The 22,977-nt window shown below is 36.4% G+C and overlaps 2 protein-coding genes across 2 annotated transcripts; both read right to left on the minus strand.

Moving 5' to 3' along the window:
* Window positions 1–647: 647 nt before the first annotated feature.
* LOC104111338 (aluminum-activated malate transporter 4-like) lies at window positions 648–10,699 on the minus strand. The gene is made up of 6 exons (XM_009621016.4): window positions 10,213–10,699; window positions 9,280–9,417; window positions 7,713–7,976; window positions 7,484–7,620; window positions 7,175–7,321; window positions 648–1,839 (listed from the first exon to the last, which is right to left on the minus strand). The coding sequence occupies exons 1-6, from the start codon at window positions 10,550–10,552 to the stop codon at window positions 1,192–1,194; spliced, it is 1,674 nt and encodes a 557-aa protein (XP_009619311.1). The 5' UTR covers window positions 10,553–10,699; the 3' UTR covers window positions 648–1,191.
* A 10,221-nt stretch (window positions 10,700–20,920) lies between these two features.
* LOC104111337 (large ribosomal subunit protein eL13z) lies at window positions 20,921–22,813 on the minus strand. The gene is made up of 5 exons (XM_009621015.4): window positions 22,677–22,813; window positions 22,323–22,436; window positions 22,114–22,247; window positions 21,413–21,571; window positions 20,921–21,307 (listed from the first exon to the last, which is right to left on the minus strand). The coding sequence occupies exons 2-5, from the start codon at window positions 22,426–22,428 to the stop codon at window positions 21,086–21,088; spliced, it is 621 nt and encodes a 206-aa protein (XP_009619310.1). The 5' UTR covers window positions 22,429–22,436; window positions 22,677–22,813; the 3' UTR covers window positions 20,921–21,085.
* Between the last annotated feature and the right edge of the window lie 164 nt (window positions 22,814–22,977).

Genomic DNA, 22,977 nt, shown 5'->3' on the forward strand with positions numbered 1-22,977 from the left:
ATCTTTTTGCTTTCCATACGCTCGATTGGTAATTTGTCCTTGTAGTTTAGCGAGTCGAGCTAATTTTATGCAGGGAATAATACATAAACATGCCCCCAAACTTGGCATCGGCTGGCAAGTACGCCCTCCAACTTTAGGTGTGCATAAGTAGGCACCTCTACTTGTCTCCACTTTGCCAATTGAATGCTCCAACTTACAAAATAATCATCTAGACACCTCCAAAATTTATGTGTCATGTCAGCATTTGTGTTTACGTATTCAACTTTATACAAGTTGAGGTTCCTACTCATGCAAATCCAAAGTTGGAGGGCATACTTACTAGCTGAGGCCAAGTTTTAAGGTCTGTTTATGTGCTTTTATGCAGATTTGGACTCCCCAATCCCCTACAAAAAAAAAAAATAACAAAACAAAGAAATGGAAAGGAAAAAACAAACAAAAAATAAAGCAACCAGAATGATGGACTCCAGCCTAACCAACAGCAGCAGATTTCCAATTATGTGCTGAGATATCGAGCAACTAGGTTCCTCCTTTGGTCAATAAGGCAACAATTGAGTCTCGGAATTCTGGAAAGCAAAACAGATTATTTTTGCTTATGTTACTCTGAGGATCTCTAAGATGTTCCAATTCCAAAAAGGACGCTAATCATCTGGTGAATATCAGATAATCAATTCAATGTGAAACCATTACAAGACAAATAACTATATCTGCATTTCATGTATAACAACGCTTCATTTTCCAGATAATGTTCGCTAAAATCCATTAGAGCCTTACAGCTTTAACCAGATACAAAATATTATCCCAACTGGACATAAAATATTTGTGAAACAACTCTTCCCCTTGCCATCTGGAAAAAGAGGTTACAAAATCCTGTCTTACAGAATTACAACTATAATCATATCAACCCAAATTCATTTTTTCAGTTGAGCAAGTCAGTTTTATGTGATCTCAAACACTGCAATTCCTCCTCTTGCTGCAGAACTAAAAATCCATTTCCTTGACTTCTCATAGATATCTTACTACTTTGTTATCATCTCCTAGGTAAAACGTACCTTCAGCTTCGTAGAAAATTTTCATTCCGAGTATATATTTATCTAAGTGAGTTGTTGCCTAATAGCATCTTCATGACTAGCGTTAGGAAAAAAATTGACTTAATCCTTCATCCTTGAAGCATGAGAAGTTAAGCAATCAGCTCTAGAAATTAGTTGCCTCCTCTGCATCTACAGGTTCCTTAAATTTTGCCTTCTCACTAAGTTCTTGAAATGCATTTACAAGATTTTGAAGTCTTGCAACAAACTCAATTAACAAGGAAGTAAAAGTCGCCAACGACAATGCACTTGCACTTTCATATGTACGTACTTCACGTTCATTTATAATCACATCTCCAAGAATTGAAAGTCGTGAAGGCCACACCATCTGATTGAACACATTCCCAGAGGAATATAATTGTGAAGCAGAAATATTCATACTTGCATTTGGATTCCGAGTATCCAGGTATTTCAATGTATGAGCAGACCTTAAATTGAGAGTTGCTTCACTAAGGGAGTTAACCGCCAAGCGTTTAGGTTCGTTGTCCTTTAGTTCCTGAAGATGTTCAGGATCTTTAAACTGTTTAGGTCGATTTGCATTTTCCCAATTCTCCACATGAACCAAAAGATAAGATTTTTGGTCAATCAACATTTGTAGATCCTCAGCAGCCTCATGAACTTCTTCAAGAAGGTCCCCGGGGCTAAGTTTCTCCATCTTTTCTACTTTGTCTCCGAGATGTCGTATCATTTTAGCTCCTTCAATCCCAACTCTCTGGATCTCCTTGCAAAAGACCTGCCTCAATTCAGACGCTGCCTACAATAAGAAAAAAATGTGAAAATTAATATGGAACTATGAAGCCTAAAGTCTTAATCATGGGCCTCAAGAAGTAGGAACAGAGGAAGTGCAAACAGGAAAAAATAACTAAAAATCAGTTGTACCATCATATTTGATATGCAACTACTTTGATGAACACGAGAAAGCTACAACGAGACCCTAATACTACTCTGCCCCAAAACACTTGCCAGATGTGGATTGAGCATGGGTTCTCATCAGAGCCAGGGAGTGCTGAAACCACTGCTACCATTGACTCCGGTGATGAGATCACATATACCAATAGCAAGGAGGAAGGAAATGATGCCTACCCAGGGGAAGGAAAAGGCACCGGCAGTGGCTCCCCAAACAAACCACAACCCTCTAATGAACTTTATTATATGGAATGTTAGAGGGGAAAACAATGTGGAGTTTAGGAGACACTGCTCAAAGATGATCAAATTTCACAAGCCGGCTATGTTGGTGCTGCTCGAGACAAAGATGGCATACTACAAGAAGCTAACAGTCCCATAGTGATCGTGGGTCACTCTGGAAGCATCGTCATCATGTGGAAAGAAAATATCCTCCGGGTGGATGAGGTATCAGTCACACCCTCAAGATATCCATGCAATGGTCAAGGTACTACCCTCTAACCCCCTTGGTTATTCTCCGCTATTTATGCAAGTAATTATCTAGAGGATAGGAAAACACTTTGGGGAAATCTGATAGATAATTTAAATAAGATAAATGGTAGTTGGTTTGTGGGTGGGGATTTTAATGAAGTTTTAAAAGCAAGAGACAAGTTTGGTGAAAAGTGTATTAACACAAGCAGAAGCAACTTATTCTGGAACTGTATTAACCAGTGTAGATTAGTGGACCTGGGCTACAAAGGTAGTAAATACACCTAGACAAACAAGAGATATAGGAATAAGACAAACCTAATCCTAGAAAGAATTGATAGGTGTTTTGCTAATAACTACTGGATTAATGAATTTCCTGAAGCATCTGTAACCCACTTACCTAGGACCCACTCTGATCACTGCCCCCTTCTAGTTAAGTTAAAAAAATGGCCCCCGAAATGTTAATGCAAGGCCTTTCATATTTGAGTTCATGTGGTGCAATCACCCTGCTTTCACTAGCCTCATTCAGGACTCCTTCCCACCAAACTCCACCTTACTTCCCTCATCCCAAAGGTTCAAAACTAATGTCACCAATTGGAACAAACACCCCTTTGGCAGCATATTCCACAAAAAGAAGGGACCGTTGGCCAGGATTGCTGGTATCCAAAAATCTCCAAACTACCAGTTTAGTCAATTCCTCCTGAATTTAGAAAACACCTTAATCGAGGAATTAGACTCAATCCTAAAAAATGAAGAGGATTTCTGGAAGTTGAAATCCAGAATTAACTAGCTCTCTGATGGTGATGCCAATACCAGATTTTTCACACTTCTACTCTAAATAGAAGGAGGAGAAATAGGATCCTCTCGCTCAAATATGAGGTTGGTAACTGGCAACATGAGCCCCATGAAATCAAAGAATCCATTATCAGATTCTTCAATGCTCTCTACATCTCTTCACACACCCAGTCTCCCATCCTTACCTCTAATTCAAACTCACAGAATCATATACTATCCACAATTCAAACGAACAATCTGGCTCTACCCTTCAGAGACAGTGAGATCAAAAGAGCAATCTTCTCCCAGTCAAGCCAGTTTCCTGTCTAACAGGAGAGCTTCTGATAATGTTATTATTGTCCAGGAATACATCACCCACTTTGAAAAATGAGAGGCAAGAAACCTCACATGATCCTAAAGATTGACCTGAAAAAGGCTTTTGATAGGATTGAGTGGTCCTTTTATCAGGGACACTCTCCATGATTTCAACTTCCCCACTGACATTATCAACCTCATCTTGTCCTGTGTAAGCTCCTCCCCCATCTCAATTCTAGTTAATGGGGATCAAACCCCTCATTTCAAACCATCAAGAGGCATAAGACAAGGAGATCCTCTATCCCATTATATGTTCATCATATGTATGGAAAGACTTTCTAGGCTAATTGACAAAGCTGTTCAGACTAAGGAGTGGTGCCCAATCAGCATCAGTAGGTCTGGACCAAAGATCTCTCATATGTTCTTTGCTGATGACCTAACATTATTTGTTAGAGCTGACCCAAAAAATTGCTTCACAATCATCAATACTTTAAACTCTTTTAATTAGGCTTCGGGCCAAAAACTTAACCTCACAAAGTCAAGAGTCTTCTTCTCTGCCAACTGCCAACTCCACCATATGGAAGCTAACTCTGCCATCTTATCCATCCAATCCGCATCTACCTTTGGCAAATATCCGGAATTCCCCATCTTCCATTAAAGGTCAGTTAATAGTGACTTCCAATTCGTCATTGACAACATGCACTCAAAGCTGGCTGGAAGGAAAACAAGCTTTCTAAACATGACTGGGAGAACTACCCTAGCAAAAGCCTCCCTGATCATGTCATGTAATTTATCAAGCTCCCCTAAAAAACCACAAAAGAAATTGATAAAATTCAGAGGAACTTCATATCGGGTACAACACCCAACCAAAAAAAAAATACACTTAGTAGGCTGGGACACTGTTGCCAAGCCTAAAAACCAGGGAGGGTTAGGGAATACAAAAGGCTGTGTTTAAGAATAAAGCTATTCACTCGGGACTTGCGTGGAGACACTTTCATAACAACTCCTCTCTATGGGCAAAGACCATGATTGCCAAGCACTGTAAGTGGGCCCACCCCCTAAAAAAGCCAAATTCTCTACATGGCAGTGTATTCTAAAAGGTTGGGACACCTGCAGAAAAGCCATAAAATGGGTAGTGCACAAAGGTGACAGAGTAAGCTTATGACTCTTGGATCCCCAACCACCCATCAATCAGGAACATGATTGAGGGTCCTCTTACTCAAACTGACCATTCAGCCAAAGTAGCTACCATTTATAATAATGGGGCTTGGAACACCTCCTCCATATCCTTGAGCATCCCTCCTAACATCAGAGACCTCTCAACTACCTTCATTCCATCCAATCCCATAAAGGAGGACAAAATGATCTGGGGCAAAACTAGCAATGGCCTCTTCAGCACTAAATCAGCCTATAGCATCCTTGCTAATAATACCCAGAAGGTGGAAGAGGATAACAATAGCTACATGTGAATTTGGAAATTGAAGGTGCCTAACAAGATCAAAATATTCATATGTCTCTTATACCATGAAAGGCTTCCCACAGGGGCATGTCTCCACAAAATTGGGGTTTATTGTAACCCAATGTGCTGCTTCTGCGCTACTGCTATTGAGACCTCTGCCCACATCTTCTTTAACTGCCCTAATGCAAAATCATTCTGGCAACAGCTAACCTCCCAAAGCACCACAATAACCCAAAGTCAGCTCCCTACCTTTACAAGTAGATCCTGGTTTAACACTTGGTCAACCCTTGAAAGAAAACCATTCAACAACATTCTTAGTTGGGAAGACCTCTTTTTCTTTAGCTTTTAGCAGATGTGGATTACTAGGAATAACAACCTCTTCAACAACAAAAATGATCGTGTCCCTACTTCTATTGTATTGGCTAAGGCAACTGAGTATATCACTATCTCAGTTAGCCAAACACCCACAAAAGAGAAGACCATCTGGGTCAAATGGGTTTCCCCGCTAACAGGTCATTACAAGCTCAACACTGACGGGACTGCTTTAGGGAATCCTGGGAAGGGTGGCGTGGAAGGAGTTTTCAGAAACTCCAGCGGCAACTGGGTGTTGAGATTTATGGGAAGTCTGCCTCACACCACAAACACCCAAGCTGAACTACTTGCAGTGCTGCAGGGATTACAAATTGCAGAGCTAAGAGGATTCGTCCCCCTAGAAATCAACACAGATTCAACAGAGGTAATAAGAATGCTTAATTTGGGTAATCATGCCTTTGACTCAATTATTTTTGAATGCAGGTCAATCATCCTAAGATTAGGAGACGTGGTAGTGAAGCACAGCTATAGGGAGATGAACAAAGTAGCTGATCTGATGGAAAAGGAGGGTGCAAACAAAAACCTTTTTGGTAAAGCAACTATGAAAGTTCCTCCGGTATTTGCAAATGAAGCTTTTTGGGCATACATCTTAGGAACTGTTTTTCCTAGGAAGTTTTTGGATTGTAATATTAATACTCTTGATCACAGCTCAGGGGTTAATTCATATCCCCCTGAAAACAATGCACCTGTTTAACTTTAGTTGCTAATACATATATATAATCATCTCGTTAACAAAAAAAAAATGAGAAAGCTGGCCTTTTTTTCCATTTACTTTATTCAGAATAATATATATTGAAATAGACAAAGATATAAAGCATATGCTCTATCCAGTTGAAAATACATGAATCCAATCTCAAAGTATACTTGCTTTTATATCTTTGGCCAATATATCATTTGTGGTTGTCTAACAACGCAAAACTTGGAAGCTTCCTTATGACAGTAGCATTTTTAAGTACCAAAAGTACTTGTACTGAATCTGTCATATGGAGTTTTTGTTTATAATACTTCTTTAGAAACCACCACTAAAACAAATAGACTCTAAAAATGCAAAACGTTTTATACAGCAACATATTAAATCATTTTAACATCTTTAGGATAACTTGTTTCCAAAAATAAGAATCAAATAAACATTGGAAAATGACACAGTTATTGCCTACATGCAAAGATTTTGATGGACAATTTTTGAAATTGGTTGGTTGAACTTATAATAAGTTAATTACATATATAAAGGATTTATACTAACTAACTATCTCCACCAAACACAGGTAAGTCAAGTAAAAACTGGACAGTGCAGGTCCAATTGGCAGTAAAAAGGACAGCACTATAGCACAAAAATGTATGGTCGATCTATGACTCTGTAAAAATTTAAATCTGAAAACACTGGATACTTTAGAAATGTCCAAGGGTGACTCCCAAAATAAGTTAGTTAACATATGAGAATTTCAACAATCTGCAGAAGATCTATAAACATTTCTCAGTGCCCATTTTATTTTTGGCCCAAAATGAGTTGCAAAAGCTCGATATGGAGAGTACTTGGCACATTATCTAAAATTCTCTATTCATAATTCCTAAGCTGCTTCATAGCTAAAGGGATGCATATCAATATGCAGGTTGTAATTTATATCCATTCGGTAAATCATATCCAATTACTTCAATAAGATCTTTACTTCATTTCTTGGAGAAGGTAAGACAATAGTTATAAGGAATCACCTAGTTCCAACAAGTCCATGATTTTAAAAGCATCTGCAATAAAATAGGATGAGAGTTTGATGCAGGAGTTTGAAGATTGAAGCTTTACCTGTATTTCCGAAAGAATACAGCTATGCATAGCCATGACCATGAAAGCGCAATGCCTCAATGCACCACTGACTTTAACATATTCAGCCCACGGATAATTGAACATCCTGTAACGGCCATGAGGGGGTTCCCACACAGCAAAACCTAGCTGCACCAGGAATATTAAAAGTTAGTAATAAGAGAAAATTGCGCAATATCTATATGTCCCAAATGAATGTCCAATTCAACCCCCAAAACCATCCTAAAATAATTCAAAAGAACCATTATGAGTTTTATATTCACCATAAAGTATCTATGAAGAATAGTGTACCAGAGAATCCTCTTGGCTTGTGGACTCCATAGCGGCCCTATATCCACTATACACAGGATCATCAGAGGCCTGGTAAAGAAGAATTTTTGATGGTATCCTATCATATTCAAGACATTGCAGATAGCCATTGACACAACCTAACAAGACGTGTCGCTGGTGTTAGTTCAGCATAGCCTGGAAAGAACATGTTCCAAGACAAATTGAAGATAAGAATAGAGGAAATCCTCACCTTCCAAAGAAGTAGCAACACCCTTAAAATTCTTTACCACTAATTTGTGCAAATCTTCACCAGCCCAAATGGGGAAGAGGCCAACGTTTATAAGTAAACAGACGCCAGCACCAACCCCAATTAGCAACAATCGGGAAACAGCTGCTTGGAAAAAATGTGAAGTTCCCGATACCAACACAATACAATATGTCAACAAGAACACTCGAAATCCATATTCATATTGCTTCATTGCAGGATACAATTTCAAATAAGTTGCACAAAATCCTGAATCAAAAGAGAAAAGTAATAAGATTAGAGCTGCACACAAGTCAGATGCCCAGCCATGCATATTTCACCAAGGATAACAGGAGAAGAGAGATGTTACTTTACAGAGGAAGTGAAAGGTAAAAGAATATAATATCAGATACGCATTAGTCTCAAACTTATGCAGTAATTCTCTTACTTGATTTTGTCCATGTAGCAACCAGGTAAACCCTTCCTTCAATTTTACATTTTAAGCTGCTTATTCTTTTCTGCTTTGATTAGTATTGTCCATATAATGCTTATGCATTAGAAAAGATATAGATGGTAATTCTTGTTGGTGCTTCTGGTACGTTATGTAGTCTTAATAAAAGAGGTTATAGAAGATTGTATCTGAATCTTAGACTTCTCTACTTACTTTTCCTTTCTACTCTACTCTCCACGTTTCGACTCCCAGCAGCAAGAAGTCCCTCTATTTACTTCTACTCGTGCTGTTTTTTCCTCCTAATAACCAACATTTCCACAATCCTTCTAGCCTAAGTACTATATTACACTTTCAGGAGAAAAGCCTGTAAAATTAAGAATCTAAACAAAGCCTTTTCAGATTTGTACAATACTAAATTTTAAAAAGGAAGAGTTTCACAAAAAGCCGCTGTTTCCCTTTCTTCTTCCTCTTTTTTTCCATTTTAGGGGATTTGTTAACTTTTTCTAAACCCTATCCCTCAACCCTTCCCTCCTCCCAAGGGAAAAATGGTTTTTTCCCAATTTTTGCCCCCTTGGTGACTCCATCTACCAGCCTAATCATTGGATGTCGAGGGGCTTTATTGAAGTCAGAACCACTATTAAGAGAGAGTGTGAATTAAGTAATTATTTACTCGGAATTATAGAATTGATCAAAGCCATGGGGGTTTCAAAGGAAAGAGGTGTCGGAGCTCATCTTTTAGTCTAACCCAAATACAAGACAGCTATCAGTAAATTTTGACATCTAAAAAGGGTAGCCCGGTGCATGCTATGCGCGAGGTGCGGGGAAGGGCCGGACCAGAAGGGTCTATTGTATGCAGTCTTACCCTGCATTTCTGCAAGACGCTGTTTCCACGATTCGAACCCGTGACCTATTCTCTTAAATTGCTATTGAATAGTTTGACATTTCAACAGCTTAGTTATTCCTTAAAATAGTCTTGCAAGTAAGGAGAAGCAGATAAAATGGGATGAAAGAAGTTCATGCTCATTCACAAATGAAACTGTACCCAATGTGTACATCATGAATAAGGCAATAGTAAGACTTGAAGGATATTCTTGATGTAAAATACTAGAATTCAAACCAGACCTGCAATAAAAATGCTGATGACAATCACAACCTCCTGCCATTTTTCAGCCATAACAGATAATTCGGCAATGCCCAAAGCTAGCCCTGCAGCAGACAATGTCCCCAGAGCCCTGTTGAATCCTTTGTTAAGTGTCGCACCTAGCATTTGTATATATCAATTAGATTGTGGATATCAAGCAGGAATATCCACCAAAAGAAATGGATAACTGTAACTTGTCAAAATGGATAAATGTAAAAGAACAACAACAACAACAACAACAACAACAACAACAACAACAACCCAGTATAATCCACTAGTGGGGTCTGAGGAGGGTAGTGTGTACGCAGACCTTACCCCTACCCTGGGGTAGAGAGGCTGTTTCCAATAGACACTCGGCATCCTTCCCTCCAAGAACTCTCCACCTTGCTCTTGGGGTGACTCGAACTCACAACCTCTTAGTTGGAAGTGGAGGGTGCTTACCATCAGAGCAACTCACCTTGTCCAAATGTAAAAGAACAATGAACAGTTAAAGGGCCACATCAATTTTGTCTCAATCCCAAAACACTTTGAATTATATGTGTGTATTCCACTCTATCGGGACCAATTTCATTCCAACACTAAATAATTTGAATACGACAACATATAACATGCCTATGCTAAATCGACATAAAACCATTCTGTTCTACTCATGCTCATTTCATACCAATAACTAAATAATGAAACACAACCATATTTAAGTGGACCTGAATCCGAAGTTGTTAGGGTTGGCCATATGAATCATCATCTAATCATTTAGTTCTATTTGTGCTCATTTCAGTCCAATATTAAATTACTTGAACACGACGGCATTTAACATACCTATGCTGAATTCAATCAAAAGCAATCTGCACTATTCAAGCCCATTCCATTAAAATAATAATAATAATTTGAATATTCACAAAATTTTAACATACCTATGCTGAACTCGAATACAACGACAACGGTGAGGATGGCCCAAATGGAGTATGTACCAATATAGGATAGAGGTTCTTTAAAGAAAATGAGAACCGAAACGAGGGAAAGTGCTGAACCCATCTTAGCAGCGAAAATGACTTTCCTAGGATCCTTACGACCCATCTCAATTGCCTTGAATAAACCTTGTTTAACATTACTGCAAAATTCATTAATTCGATTGCGTAATCCTTCATTTTCAACATCCAATCCATACTCTGAACCATTGTACAGCAATCTCGCTTTGCTCGTTTCATTGAAGTTTTGGCTCAATGATCTAATATCCACATTGGCCTCCGCCATTTTCACCCGTATAATTGCTGTTATTTCGGATCAATTTTCATAAAAGCAGCAAAATTAGATATTAGATAGATAGAAGAGAGAATGATCTTGTATGAGATTGTAACTCTTAAAAGAAGAGCAACCGCTGGTCATGATAATAGTGAAACGTCTTATAAATCCCTCAGTTGGAAAAACAAAAAAAAAACAAGACCAACCGTCAGTTGAGATTTAGAAAAAGAAAAACCGTCAGTCAGAATAATTCAATCATAAGAAGGTTGTTGCCGTGTCACCATGTTATATTATACTCCTATCTATTATAACTAGATTATCAATGTGAATTCTTTTTTTTTTTTGATAACCGTAGTGCCCGAGCCAGCTTGCGCGCACCTCGACTAATTCCACGGGATACCTGTCAACTCCCACCAGCAACATGTACCGGGTAACTCTATTCACCAAGGCTTGTATAGATGGGAAGAAATCACCTAGCATTTGACTCCAGAATTTGAACCTGTGACCTCATGGTTCTCACCCACTTCATTGACCACTTGTGGTGCTTATTATCAATGTGAATTCTATCAAAGTTCATTTAACTCCCGCGCATTAATTTATGATTTATTATAATTAGTTGTGTATTTCAAATTCAACTAACAAAGCTCAAAGTTTTTTCTTTTTAGTCTTAGAGTACAAAAATAATCATGAAGCAAATATGCATTTCTATATTGTCAACTTATTAGAACATTAAGGTAAAATTAAGAAAAGATAAGATGCACAAAAGTGAGAAAATAAACACAAAGCTCTTTGAAGGACATCCAATTTTAATTTTGTTAATAAATTTTTCTTAAAAAAACAATACTTGAATGAATATTGTGATCCCCCACCCCCACTCATTCGTGGTTCTATCTTTTTTTGTTTTATATAGCTATAATTTAATTATAATATTTTTAATAAGTTTTGTTATTTCAATTTGACGCTCGATGAATATTTTTTTTAAAAATAAACCTTGCAAATATGCAAGGATGATTCTCATTTCTTTGGTATTTTAAAATGTTATTTTTCTCCATTAGCTTTATCTTGCTTACTTGAGCGTAGTTATAAGCGGTGAACTCTTAATACCCTTATGTGCTCCATTTATTTTATTTACGTTTGAATTATTTAGAAAGTAAGCTTAGTTAATATATACACGTTGATTTCTAGTAATTGTAAAGTAAAAATTAATTTCTATCTTTATTTACTTTCTCCCTTCTTTATTCTTCACGGACCTTTAGAAACTTTTTGAAATTTTTTTGAATAAATAAAAAGAACTTCAAATAAAATTTAACTTCGTAATAGAAAACTAAACAAAGAATATGACCAGGAAAATAAAATATGTCTTTTGCAAATTATTCTTCTTCAACTTGATTAAACCAAATTAACTACTTCATAAATATTAGCAAGTAGTTTATTAAACTAAATAGTATTTGACACGACCACTATATTAAGAGCTTTTAGAATAGAAATTTTCAAGTTAACCATAGTAAAAGGTATTACAGGAAGATGATTTGACAAATCCTTTCCTGTAAATGATTTAGTTCTTGAGAAAAATAAAGTCTTTGTTGACACAAGTTAAATCTACTATAACTTTTGTGCCAAACAATTTCAAGTAAAAATGAATTACCACATAAAATAATTATAAGTTATGATATATATCACTAATCTTAGAGAGTATTTATAAAAATCAATTGTCATAATATATAATTGCAATTTATGATATAAAAATATAATCCTTGATAATTTTTAAATAGTTTGATAACGACAGCTCTAAACTTTAAAAGTAGACATAGATATATACTGTTTAAAATCATCTCTTTTATATGTATGATGCATCATTTCATGTAGTGAAAATAAAGCAGAACAAATGAAGGATAACAATGGTTGGGACATTTTAAATTTTGCTCTAGTAGATAATGGTAATGGGCAAGTTACATACAAAAAAATAAAATTAGCTATGGAAATGGAATTGTCAGCCGCAATCCTAATGAGAGATGGACCCACTAAAAGTTTATACGGTTGTCTCAAAATGCTAAAAAGTCGTCGCAGTCGAACTCTACTATAGTTAGTGTAGTTATCAACTTATTGGACCAATCAAAGCTCACAACAACATTTAAATGATCAATGACTTAAAAAAGTTACGCATGAAATGACAGAAAGAGGCCTTGGTCGGCAAGCCGGCAAGACAACGCCGAGCTGCTTCTGTATACGGTCAAAATAGATTTCGGTCTTCCTACGTTCGATCGAGTTCGAATGGTAAGCAATCAGAGTGGGATTTTGGGATGAGTTCCGAAGGCAGTACAAACGAGCCTCGAGTCCGAAAGCTGATCGAGGAGTCGGCTCGATACTTTTATCGAGCCCGTGACCGAATCGGTCCGTAAGGCATTGCTTCAAGGTCAGAAATGCGCTACGCCCACCGCGGAGGTCGAACTCAAGCCAAAACTGAGGATTCGACCCAATAACGAGCCCGAGCCAGTGTCGAGCTCACAGACAAGAGTCGTTACAACCGCACTAAGAGAGAGAATCTTTGCAGGAATCGAGGAAGAAACAAATCATCATGGGTCCTCCACTATATGCTTTATTTTATTATAAATGAAGTAGGATCCCTCTATTATAAAGGGGGGATCCTTGTAAGCAGGGACAAGAGAAAAATACATTGTAACAAAAGATTACTTCTCATATTGAAAGATATCTCTTCATGCTTGTTTTATTTTACCTTATTCATTCTTTTGCTCACTATTCCCATTCTCATAGGCAAGAACACAAATATTTCTATTTCCCTGTACGATTTGTATCAAATTGTATCACATATCCTTAGAACCATACACAAATTTAACGTTTTCCGATTTTTCGAGTAAACAGCTTCCAAGCCTCTTCTATCTATTACTAGCAGGTTATGCCCGGGCTAAGTCCGGGCCCGACGGCTATGTGAGTAATTAATTTGTATCTAAATTTATATTTTGGTTTAATTATTTCTTCGTCAATTCTCAACGGCAACACTATCCTGATATTATTCAAAAAAAATAAGCGTTTTGAGCCTTAAAGTATATTCATCAAATAGTATGGGGCAACCTAAATGGTGGGTAGCCTCTATGTTATCAGATTTCTAAATTTTTGTGCTAAGATTATTTCACATATATATTTTTGTCTCATGTCCCTGGGACCAATTAATCAAATAAATATTATAATAAAGTTATAATTAACTTAAGCTTGCAATAAAATAGAGTGCATACCTTTGAACTTGAGATTTTATTTCTGCTGAAGTTAGAAGTTATATGTAATGGGCATTGAGCAGCTTTTGAGCATAGCTTTGAAGTCTATGACATGCATCTCTCTTAGATTATTTTTAGTCAGTAACTTTATCTTTTTCAATTGGGTATGATCAGGTGTGGAGGTTGTGATAACTTATTCAAGAATTTTTTTTTTAGCATCCTTCTTTGTACTGATTTTGTCAAACCTAGAATATTTTCCGTCTATCCAATATCTTGTAATTTCTAGGGAGCCCATGGAGCTCCTTTTCTAGCTATCTATTATCGACCTCTCCCGCTATTTACTATCGAATTTGCTATTTCCTTAACTAATATAAAATATATATACATTCAAATATAGTAATTCAATTTTTATATTATAATATAAAGAACAATTATTAATGTATATGCTATTATGGAGTATATATTTTGGCACTTTCATGGATATTTCATCCAACTCGTAAATTTTATTTTCTACTCTTATTTAAAAAATAATGTTTCTATTTGCATTCTAGTACTATTAACATGTTCGTTTGATTAGTTTACTTAATTTCATTTATATAAATGTAAGTAGTAGTACGCCCTCCCCCCTCCAACCCTTCTCCATCTTCAAAAAAAAATGTTAGTAGTACCTTTTTGTAAAGTATATTGATCTCCCCTTTCCTTTTTAAGATTTCGACTCTAACCCGTTATCACGATCCGAAATTTTTCACCGACGGGATCGTGATGGCGCCTAACATTTCACTTTCCAGGCAAGCCAACGTTAGAGAATCATTAAACTAATTCCTTATTTTCATTCATTAAGTAACAATAATTAACTAAAATAAAATATAATAAGTGCGGAATATCATAAAAACTGTATTAATTACTACTTCTCGGATTTGGAGTCACAATTCACGAGCATTCTAGAATTTACTACAAGTAATAGTCTGAAAAAAATACAACTGCCTGAATAAAAGAAACAGTAGAACAGAAATGATAGACGGAGACTTCAAGGTCTGTGGATACCGACAGATCTACCTTGAGTCTCCGGACAGCGGACCAATAGCAAAATCTCGATCAACCAGAGCCGGTATCAAAATCTGCACAGAAAGTGTAGAGTGCAGCATCAGTACAACCGACCCCATGTACTGGTAAGTGTTGAGCCTAACCTCGATGAAGTAGTGATGAGGCTAAGGCAAGGCACCTACAATCAACATGTACAATTTAACAGTGTATACGCAAATAACAGGAATGAAGAACTAAACAGGAAATGTTGGGAGGGAAAAACATACTGAGGGGAATACAAGATAAAGAACTACAACAGAATGATCACCGGAGCAGTCAATATACCATGAATCAACAGGAATAGTGAATACAGTAAGTAAAAATGTACGGCATCACCCTTCGTGCTTTTACTCTCAATCTCACCATAAAATTAATAAAAACGGCACGGCATCACCCTTCGTGCTTTTACTCTCATATCATGGTACGACATCACCCTTCGTGCATTAACACTCACAGTATGGCACGACATCACCCTTCGTACATTAACACTCACAATATGGCACGACATCACCCTACGTGCATTAATACTCACAATATGGCACGACATCACCCTTCTTGCATTAACACTCACAATATGGCACGGCATCACCCTTCGTTCATTAACACTCTCCCTTACCATAATGCAATGCATAAATAACAACAGGGAGATAGAATAACAAGTACAAACTGTACTTCAACATTTGGTTCCATAATATCAATCTCAACTTGAAATAAAAACTCAATTATCACCAGAAAATTCATAAACATAATAAGAACGATAATTTGGATAACATTAGTATAACACGTAGCAATTTGGCATAGGAATGAGACAATGTCAAAAAAATAGAGAAACATGAAAAAACAGGTAAATTGGCGGCGCATAGGTATTCGTCACCTCACATATACGTCGCTCACATAAATTTCACTTAGCAATTAATCTAAGGTTCCTAATTCCCTCAAGTCAGGATTAGACACAACACTTACCTCGCTCCGAAGGCCACTTAATCCTCAATCACAGCCTTTCCTTTGGAATTCACCTCTAAATCACTCGTATCTATTCAAAAATGACTCATTAATATCAAATATTGCTAAAGGAATCAATTATATTGCATAAATTAAATTTCTCAAATTTTCCTCCAAAAGTAGAAAAATCGACCCCGGACCTGCTTAGTCAAAACCCGAGGTTCAGACCAAAATCCTTTTACCCATTCACCCCCGAGCCCGAATATGTAATTAGTTTTGGAATCCGACCTTAAATTGAGGTCTAAATCCCCAAATTCCCGAAATTCCTATTTTCTACCCTAACCCTTAATTCTACCATAAAAACTCTAGATTTTTAGTTGATAATTCAAGGAATGTAATGGGTAATTGAAAGAAAATGGTTTAGAATCACTTAACAACACCTTGGGGAAGAAAATGACTCTTGAAAATCGCCTCTACCCGTTTGGTTCTTGAAAAATATTGAAGAAATGGCTTAAACCCGTGTTTGATTCTGTTTTATGCACTAGGCGATAGTGTGTATCGCGTTCGCGAAGGGTACTGGCTGCCAAGCCTTCGCATTCGCGAGACCTTGCTCGCGTTCGCGATTGTTATGCTCCCCTGGCCTTCGTGTTCGCGAGACGTTGCTCGCTTTCGCGATGAAAGAACGACCAACCCTCCCCCAGGTCCCCAAGTGCTTCGCGTTCGCGATGAGCAAGTCGTGTTCGCGAAGGGTAAATCCCCCATCACTTCGCGTTCGTGACCGCGCCTTCGCGTTCGCGAAGAAGGATTCTCAGCCTCACCTGATTACTCTTCGCGTTCGCAAGAGTACCTTCGCGAATGCGAAGAAGGACATACCAGAACACACATTCTGTAGAAAAACTAGATTTTCAAAGTCCAAAACATCCCGTGACCTATCCGAAACTCACCCGAGCCCTCGGGGCTCCAAACCAAACATGTACACAAGTCTTAAAACATCATACGAATTTGCTCGCACGATCAAATCGCCAAAATAACACCTAGAACTCTAAATTTAGCACCAATTCAAATGAAATTTTCAAGAACACTTTAAAATCCATAACTTCTCAACTGGACGTCCGAATCACGTCAAATCAACTCCGTTTCTCACCAAATTTCACAAACATGTCTTAAATATCGTAATAAACCTGTACCGGGCACCGGGACCAAAATACGGACCCGATACTAACAATGCCAAATATCAATCAATTCTTAAAAACAAATAATTTTCAAACTTTTAATTTTCATCAAAAATTCATAACTCAAGCTAAGGACCTCCAAATTCGATTCCGGGCATACGCCTAGGTCCCATAATTCGATACGGACCTACCGAGACCGTCAAAGCACGGAGCCGGGCCCGTTTACCAAAAATATTGACCGAAATCAACTAAAATTAACTTTTAAGGCAAAAATTCTTATTTTCATTAGTTTTCAACATAAAAGCTTTCCGGAAACCTGTCCGGACTGCGCACGTAAATCGATGATGGTAAAAATAAGATTTTTAAGGCTTAAAAGTACCGATTCGAATTCTAAAACATAAGATAACCTTTTGGGTCATCACACCCGTATTCTAACAATATAGATTTTGTAGTAATTCGTTTGTCCTTTTTAATCCTGCAATGCTAAAATTAGTATTCTTATTTGACATTTTATCACATCTAAAATGATATTCTTCTGTCCTATTTTATGTGATACTTTTTTCTTTTTAGTCAATTAATTTTTTTCAATATTGAGTAATAATTAAACTTTAGAATGTCCATTATACGCCTGATCAGATGATTTATAGCCGACACAAATATTTTTGGCTCATTGTAGACCACAATTGTCAAAGGTCTTCTTTTTTTCCTTAAACGTTGTAACCAGTCAAATATCGTCATACAAATTAGGAAGGATAAAGTATATAATTCTGTGCAAAATGTAAGACGTATATTAATTAAAATTGCAGACTAATTAAACTCTGCATTAGTTTATCCAATAATATTTTTCTAATACAATCAAAAAAAGTGCATTACTTATGTGAAAATTATTTTTTCTAATCTTTCCAATCAAATTTTTTCTTATTTTAAGAATAACTTTATTCTGAAAAGATTTCTCCTAATCATTTTAAACGGACGGCCCCTTAATAATAATACTGCTAAAAAGATTGGCGTCGGAGTTGTGATGTTGCACTAATTTTTTTGGGTGTTAATCAATAAATTTCTGCATAATGAGGCTGACGAAATAAATTTTATTTGCTGAAATGTTAATCTTAGTTATTAAGACTTCTCAAAGAATTTGATTTCTTTTTCCATCCATTAGAATTTACACATTTTATGGAGTAATCATGACTAATTTAGTTTCTTTTAAGGAAGAGCCTAAGTAGCTCATTTTACTCTAAACAGAAATTGCTCAGATGAATGTGTCAAAATGGTGAAGTATAATGATAAATTAAAAAACGGGCCCCACATGGACAAAATAGCCTTAAAAACATAGCTGGACGTATGATACAGGGAATTAAAGCGGACCCACTGGTTCAGCAAATTGTTTACACATGTTCATGGTGTATGCAACGAAGTGTGGTTGCTTTGTCCACAAAAAGAACGTACACCAATAAGAGAATCAGGTACAAATTATTTAAAGCACATAATTTATGAAATACCGGAAACCCCCTCTATTTCTAAGCAGGTTTGCTTTTAAGCTAGCAGCTGAAGCACACATGTTTACCTCAAGCTCCTCAAACTGTGGCTTATATATAAGTATAGAATAAAACATTGTAACGTAAATATAATATACGCTTTAAGGACTTGAGTAAATGTTTTCGAACGACAAAAGAAATTGCAATTTCGATACCCAAAATTAATACTGTTCCACAGAATTGCAATTTTATATACGCCATAAAAGAAATAGGAAAACAACTTTATACAACCCAAATAAGCTAATATATGTTCTAAGACAAAATAGAACTTCTTTTTTTATTTTTGGTAATTAGTGATAATAGGACTGAACAATTCCAAATGTTAGTTATTCTTTATTTTTTTAAAACAGAATTAATAGGAATATAAGAAAATCTTGATTGGATAGCATATTATCATGAATGAAACTCTTCACACTGAGAGTGTGTGTTCAGTATGGAGGAAATTTTCTATAATTTTCATGTTTGGTTGGTTTTCTCTAAAAACACAAGTGTTTTAAAAGAAATCAAGAAAATGACTTTTCTTGTGAGAATAGGGAAATCAAGTTTCGTAAATGACATTCCACGCTAATTGTCTTCTCTCACGCTACTTTCAAAATTTTAACTTTAGGAGTTCAACTTCAAAATTCTACCGTAACTCATTTGATTTATTGAGTTCAAACTTAAGTTTTTTCTACTTGTTTAATGAACACATATAAGCCTCTGTTTGGCCGTAGATTTTGCCAAGATATTTATTTATAGATTTTATTCATGTTTTGGCAGATTTTGAAAATAAAATTTCAAAATTCCAAAACTAGTTCTAGACCTGTTTTTGGCCCAAAATATTACCGTTGGATTTTTTAACAATTTTAAAAATTAACTCAAACTTTTTATATTTTATAAAGAAAAACCCACCATCTATTATGACCCAACTAATCCATCAGTTAATTACTATCAATTTTTTTTGGACCGGTGGATCTTGTAATATTATTGCAATTTAACAAATTATAGTGGCTAGTAATTGTGTTATTAGCAGTTGATATTAAAATATCAGGTTATGGTTTTAGGATAGTGTATTATATAGTTTATTATAAAAATAATAATTTTGTGCCAAACTTATCTATGTTCGGAACGATAGTTTGTGCTAATGATAATGAATGGCATCGAGGATTAACAAGTTTGTTTATTTAGTACTATTAGGTATTTTTGATAGTTTTAGAACTTATGGGTATAAGTTACATTTCATGTTTTTCAAAAAAATAAAGTGAAACATGTTTGAAAAACAATATCCAAACAGATTTTCATCTTCAAATCAAATTTTACCGAAATTAATTTTTTTAAAACAAATTTGAGAATCTATAACTAAACCCTAGCTAAGATTTGAGTTAATTATTGGGTTCGAATGAACCTAGGCTTAACTCTACAGACGCGAGACGCCCCCAACAGCAAATGCATTATGGTTAACTCAGTATCCAAGTCCATATTGTCGAGTTCATATTGGATCAAAATCTACGGCTCTAAAAACAATGTTATTCTCCTGGCAGAAACGAAACAACAGCAAATTAAGTTTCCATTTTCCATTTGGATATAGATTTTTTTTTCTTTTAAAAAAAAAAAAAGTTGTTTGAAAACATTGTTTATTCATTAAAGTCATCAGTTTTTGAAGAAAAAAAAAAATATCAGGCAAAGATCACTTCAAGCCCGCGACAAAAACTATTTACATTCAATAATCGCAAAAGGGTATAAATTTGTATATTTTTTATTTATAACATATATATATATATATATATATATATATATATATATTGATTATTATTTTGAGAGCAAATATGCAATGTAATAGTGTTATTTTCCCAATAGATTTTCAAGTTAAGTTTGGACAAACTTTTGGGTGAAAATCTTTTCTTCCACTCACAGAGCTTTAACTTTTTTTCTAGGTAAAATGCATGTCCAAACATAACCTTTACTTCCAAAAATTATTTTTCCGCATAACTTCAAAAACTCATTTTATATACCAAAATATCGCACCACAGCTATTGGCCTTTCTAAACTCCACAAGCATAAATACCAAGTAACTTGCCCATCAATCAAGATTTTGTCCTTGTTATTACTAGCTTGGCACTTTTAAATGTTGGGGTGTTAATGGTCTTGAACATCGTCTCTTGTACCTTCCAGTGTTTCTTCATTCTAGTAATCGGTCTTTACACATTCACAGAATAATCACATATCTTTCACGAATTAATCAGGTCAAATTACAAATGATAACCTCACTGTCAAGCCCGAGGACATTATTCAGCAAAATATAGCCATCAACACAAACCACCTACCGCCACTCCTCCCACTCACCATTAAATAAACCCAGTGGGGGCAGGGGTAACTCTTCCTTGCACTCCAAAATTTTCAAAGGATGCTGCTGTTCAAATTAGGTCAGCACCAAGAAAATAATTTTAAACATTCTTAAAATCTCAACAACAAAGTAACAAGTGTTGAAATTGATACACTCAGCTGACATTGAATGCTATATTTAAAAAGTTCAAAGCAAATTCTGTAATTAACTAAGTAGGAATCAAAAAGATGGGACAAGTAAATCAACCAAGATAAACCTCACTACTTCTTTTCCTCCTTCTCAGCCTCTGCAGCCCTCTTCATCCTAGCACCAATGTGACGCTCGTTCGTCCGCTCCACACGTAGCTTGCCATAGGCATTGAACGACTTCATCTCTTCAGTAACCTTGACAAGATCAACTGATGGCTTCTCACGTGCAATAGGCATGTAAGCACCATGGACTTGAGTTGCCGTAGCCAATTCCTCGGGGGCAGAATCACCAGCCTGAAGGGAGTTGCAGCAATTAGGAAACAAACAGAGAGAAAGCACCTCTCAGAAGAAGCAATACACACATTTATGTTTCCAGTTAGCAGAAACCACATATCTTACCTTGACCTGGCGAGCACGTCTTGGGAAGACGACTAATTTGGCCTTGTAGGTCTTCAACCTTTGAACATTAGTTTGAAGCCCCTCAAGTGACCGATTCCTGCGACGATGATCAACCGCAATACCAATTGTTGGAGCCAGTTTCTTAGGGATACCTGCAGCCTGGAAGCAATTCACATAACAATCAGACAAACATGAATTGAATGAATCAGCAAAGTAAAATAATTCTGTATTACGTTCTCAATTGTCAGTGTAACCCCCAAATAACATTAGAATGACAAAAATAATCAGCACCGAAAAAACTTGCCCACCGAAAAAACTTGCCAACTGCTTCACCAATAATTAAGTTTTCATTTGCTTTTTAAAATACACTGTAAATGAGCTCACAAAGAAGAAAGTATGAAAATCCTACAATCTTGACACCACCAAAGGGGTGTATCAGACTGCTAAAATTCTAGTTAGTAGCAAGCAATTGATATACCCCTTGTAATCTTAAATAAAATAATTTAATAGTGGGTGGACATAAATTGGTCCCCCCCCCCCCCCCAAAAAAAATATAGACTCCATCCCAGGCAAATTGCTTTCTTATTAGAGCATGATTAAAGCTATTAATCAAACAACTGACACTGAATGTGCAGAAAGAATAGGCTCATCTCACAGTTAATTTTAAGGAAGACGAAGCAATAAAAAGTCGATTAACAAACCTTGAGTTCCTCAAGGGAGAATCCTCTACCAGACCTAACTTTCATGTTGTATTTGAGTGTCTGACCATGGACAATAGGGCGAAGAGTTCCAGCAGTTGGTCTGGGGAAAATCTTGACAGCCTTCTTTTGTCTTGCTGCAATTGGAAGATGGTCAGCAAACTATTTGAGTTAAAACAATATTAGTAGAGTATAATTTATCAAATATTTACCAATTCTTCTCCTGGTCTTGCGTGCTGGCTGATTGAACCATGTCTTCACATAGTTCTGCCAGTGCTTCTTGAAGTGTCCATTCGGAATAACATTGTTATGCTTCATGACTTAAACTACATTGCCCAACACAAGTCATATAACGTGCGTATTCAAAAGCACAGAAAAATCTTAGAGAGAATACGAGAAATCAGTCAACCATTTACGTCAAAATGTATATCTTAAAGAGAAAATTAGAGATCATTCAAAGATTCAGCAAATTGCATATGCAAAAGCATAATATCGCAGAACCTAAGTTAGCAAATGATTGATACCGATAAAGGGGTTTAGATCTAAACACAGGGGTTGAGACTTACCACGACAACGACGACGAGGACACCGAGCAGAACGAGTTAGTCGCTACCAGTTGCTAGCTTTGAAGATAGTGATACTCTGGCACTTTATACAAAGGGCGAAACCTTCAAAAACCCTAGTGTTTTGGACGGGTTGTGTTTCATTGGGCTGAAACTGGAATTGTCATCTCTGGGCCCAATTAGTACTGGAGGATAGTGGGCAGTTCAAAAGGATCTTTACACAAATAGCCGGCTGGATTCACAGTTTACTTTCTAACTAGTATACATAGATTGTACATTGATTATACACGGTTATACACATATT

Source organism: Nicotiana tomentosiformis, chromosome 6 (genome assembly GCF_000390325.3).
Source record: "Nicotiana tomentosiformis chromosome 6, ASM39032v3, whole genome shotgun sequence".
NCBI classification, from domain to species: domain Eukaryota; kingdom Viridiplantae; phylum Streptophyta; class Magnoliopsida; order Solanales; family Solanaceae; genus Nicotiana; species Nicotiana tomentosiformis.

Excerpts from the sequence above, each read along its gene's own strand:
- LOC104111338 (XM_009621016.4), bottom strand. The coding sequence starts at position 10,552 with ATGGCGGAGGCCAATGTGGATATTAGATCATTGAGCCAAAACTTCAAT. Across the intron at positions 9,418-10,212 it reads TGTATTCGAGTTCAGCATAG|GTGCGACACTTAACAAAGGA; the intron begins GTATGTTAAAAT and ends TACAAATGCTAG. Across the intron at positions 7,322-7,483 it reads CAAGCCAAGAGGATTCTCTG|CTAGGTTTTGCTGTGTGGGA; the intron begins GTACACTATTCT and ends TTCCTGGTGCAG.
- LOC104111337 (XM_009621015.4), bottom strand. The coding sequence starts at position 22,428 with ATGAAGCATAACAATGTTATTCCGAATGGACACTTCAAGAAGCACTGG. Across the intron at positions 22,248-22,322 it reads CAAGACCAGGAGAAGAATTG|CAAGACAAAAGAAGGCTGTC; the intron begins GTAAATATTTGA and ends TTCCAATTGCAG. Across the intron at positions 21,308-21,412 it reads GACGTGCTCGCCAGGTCAAG|GCTGGTGATTCTGCCCCCGA; the intron begins GTAAGATATGTG and ends AACTCCCTTCAG.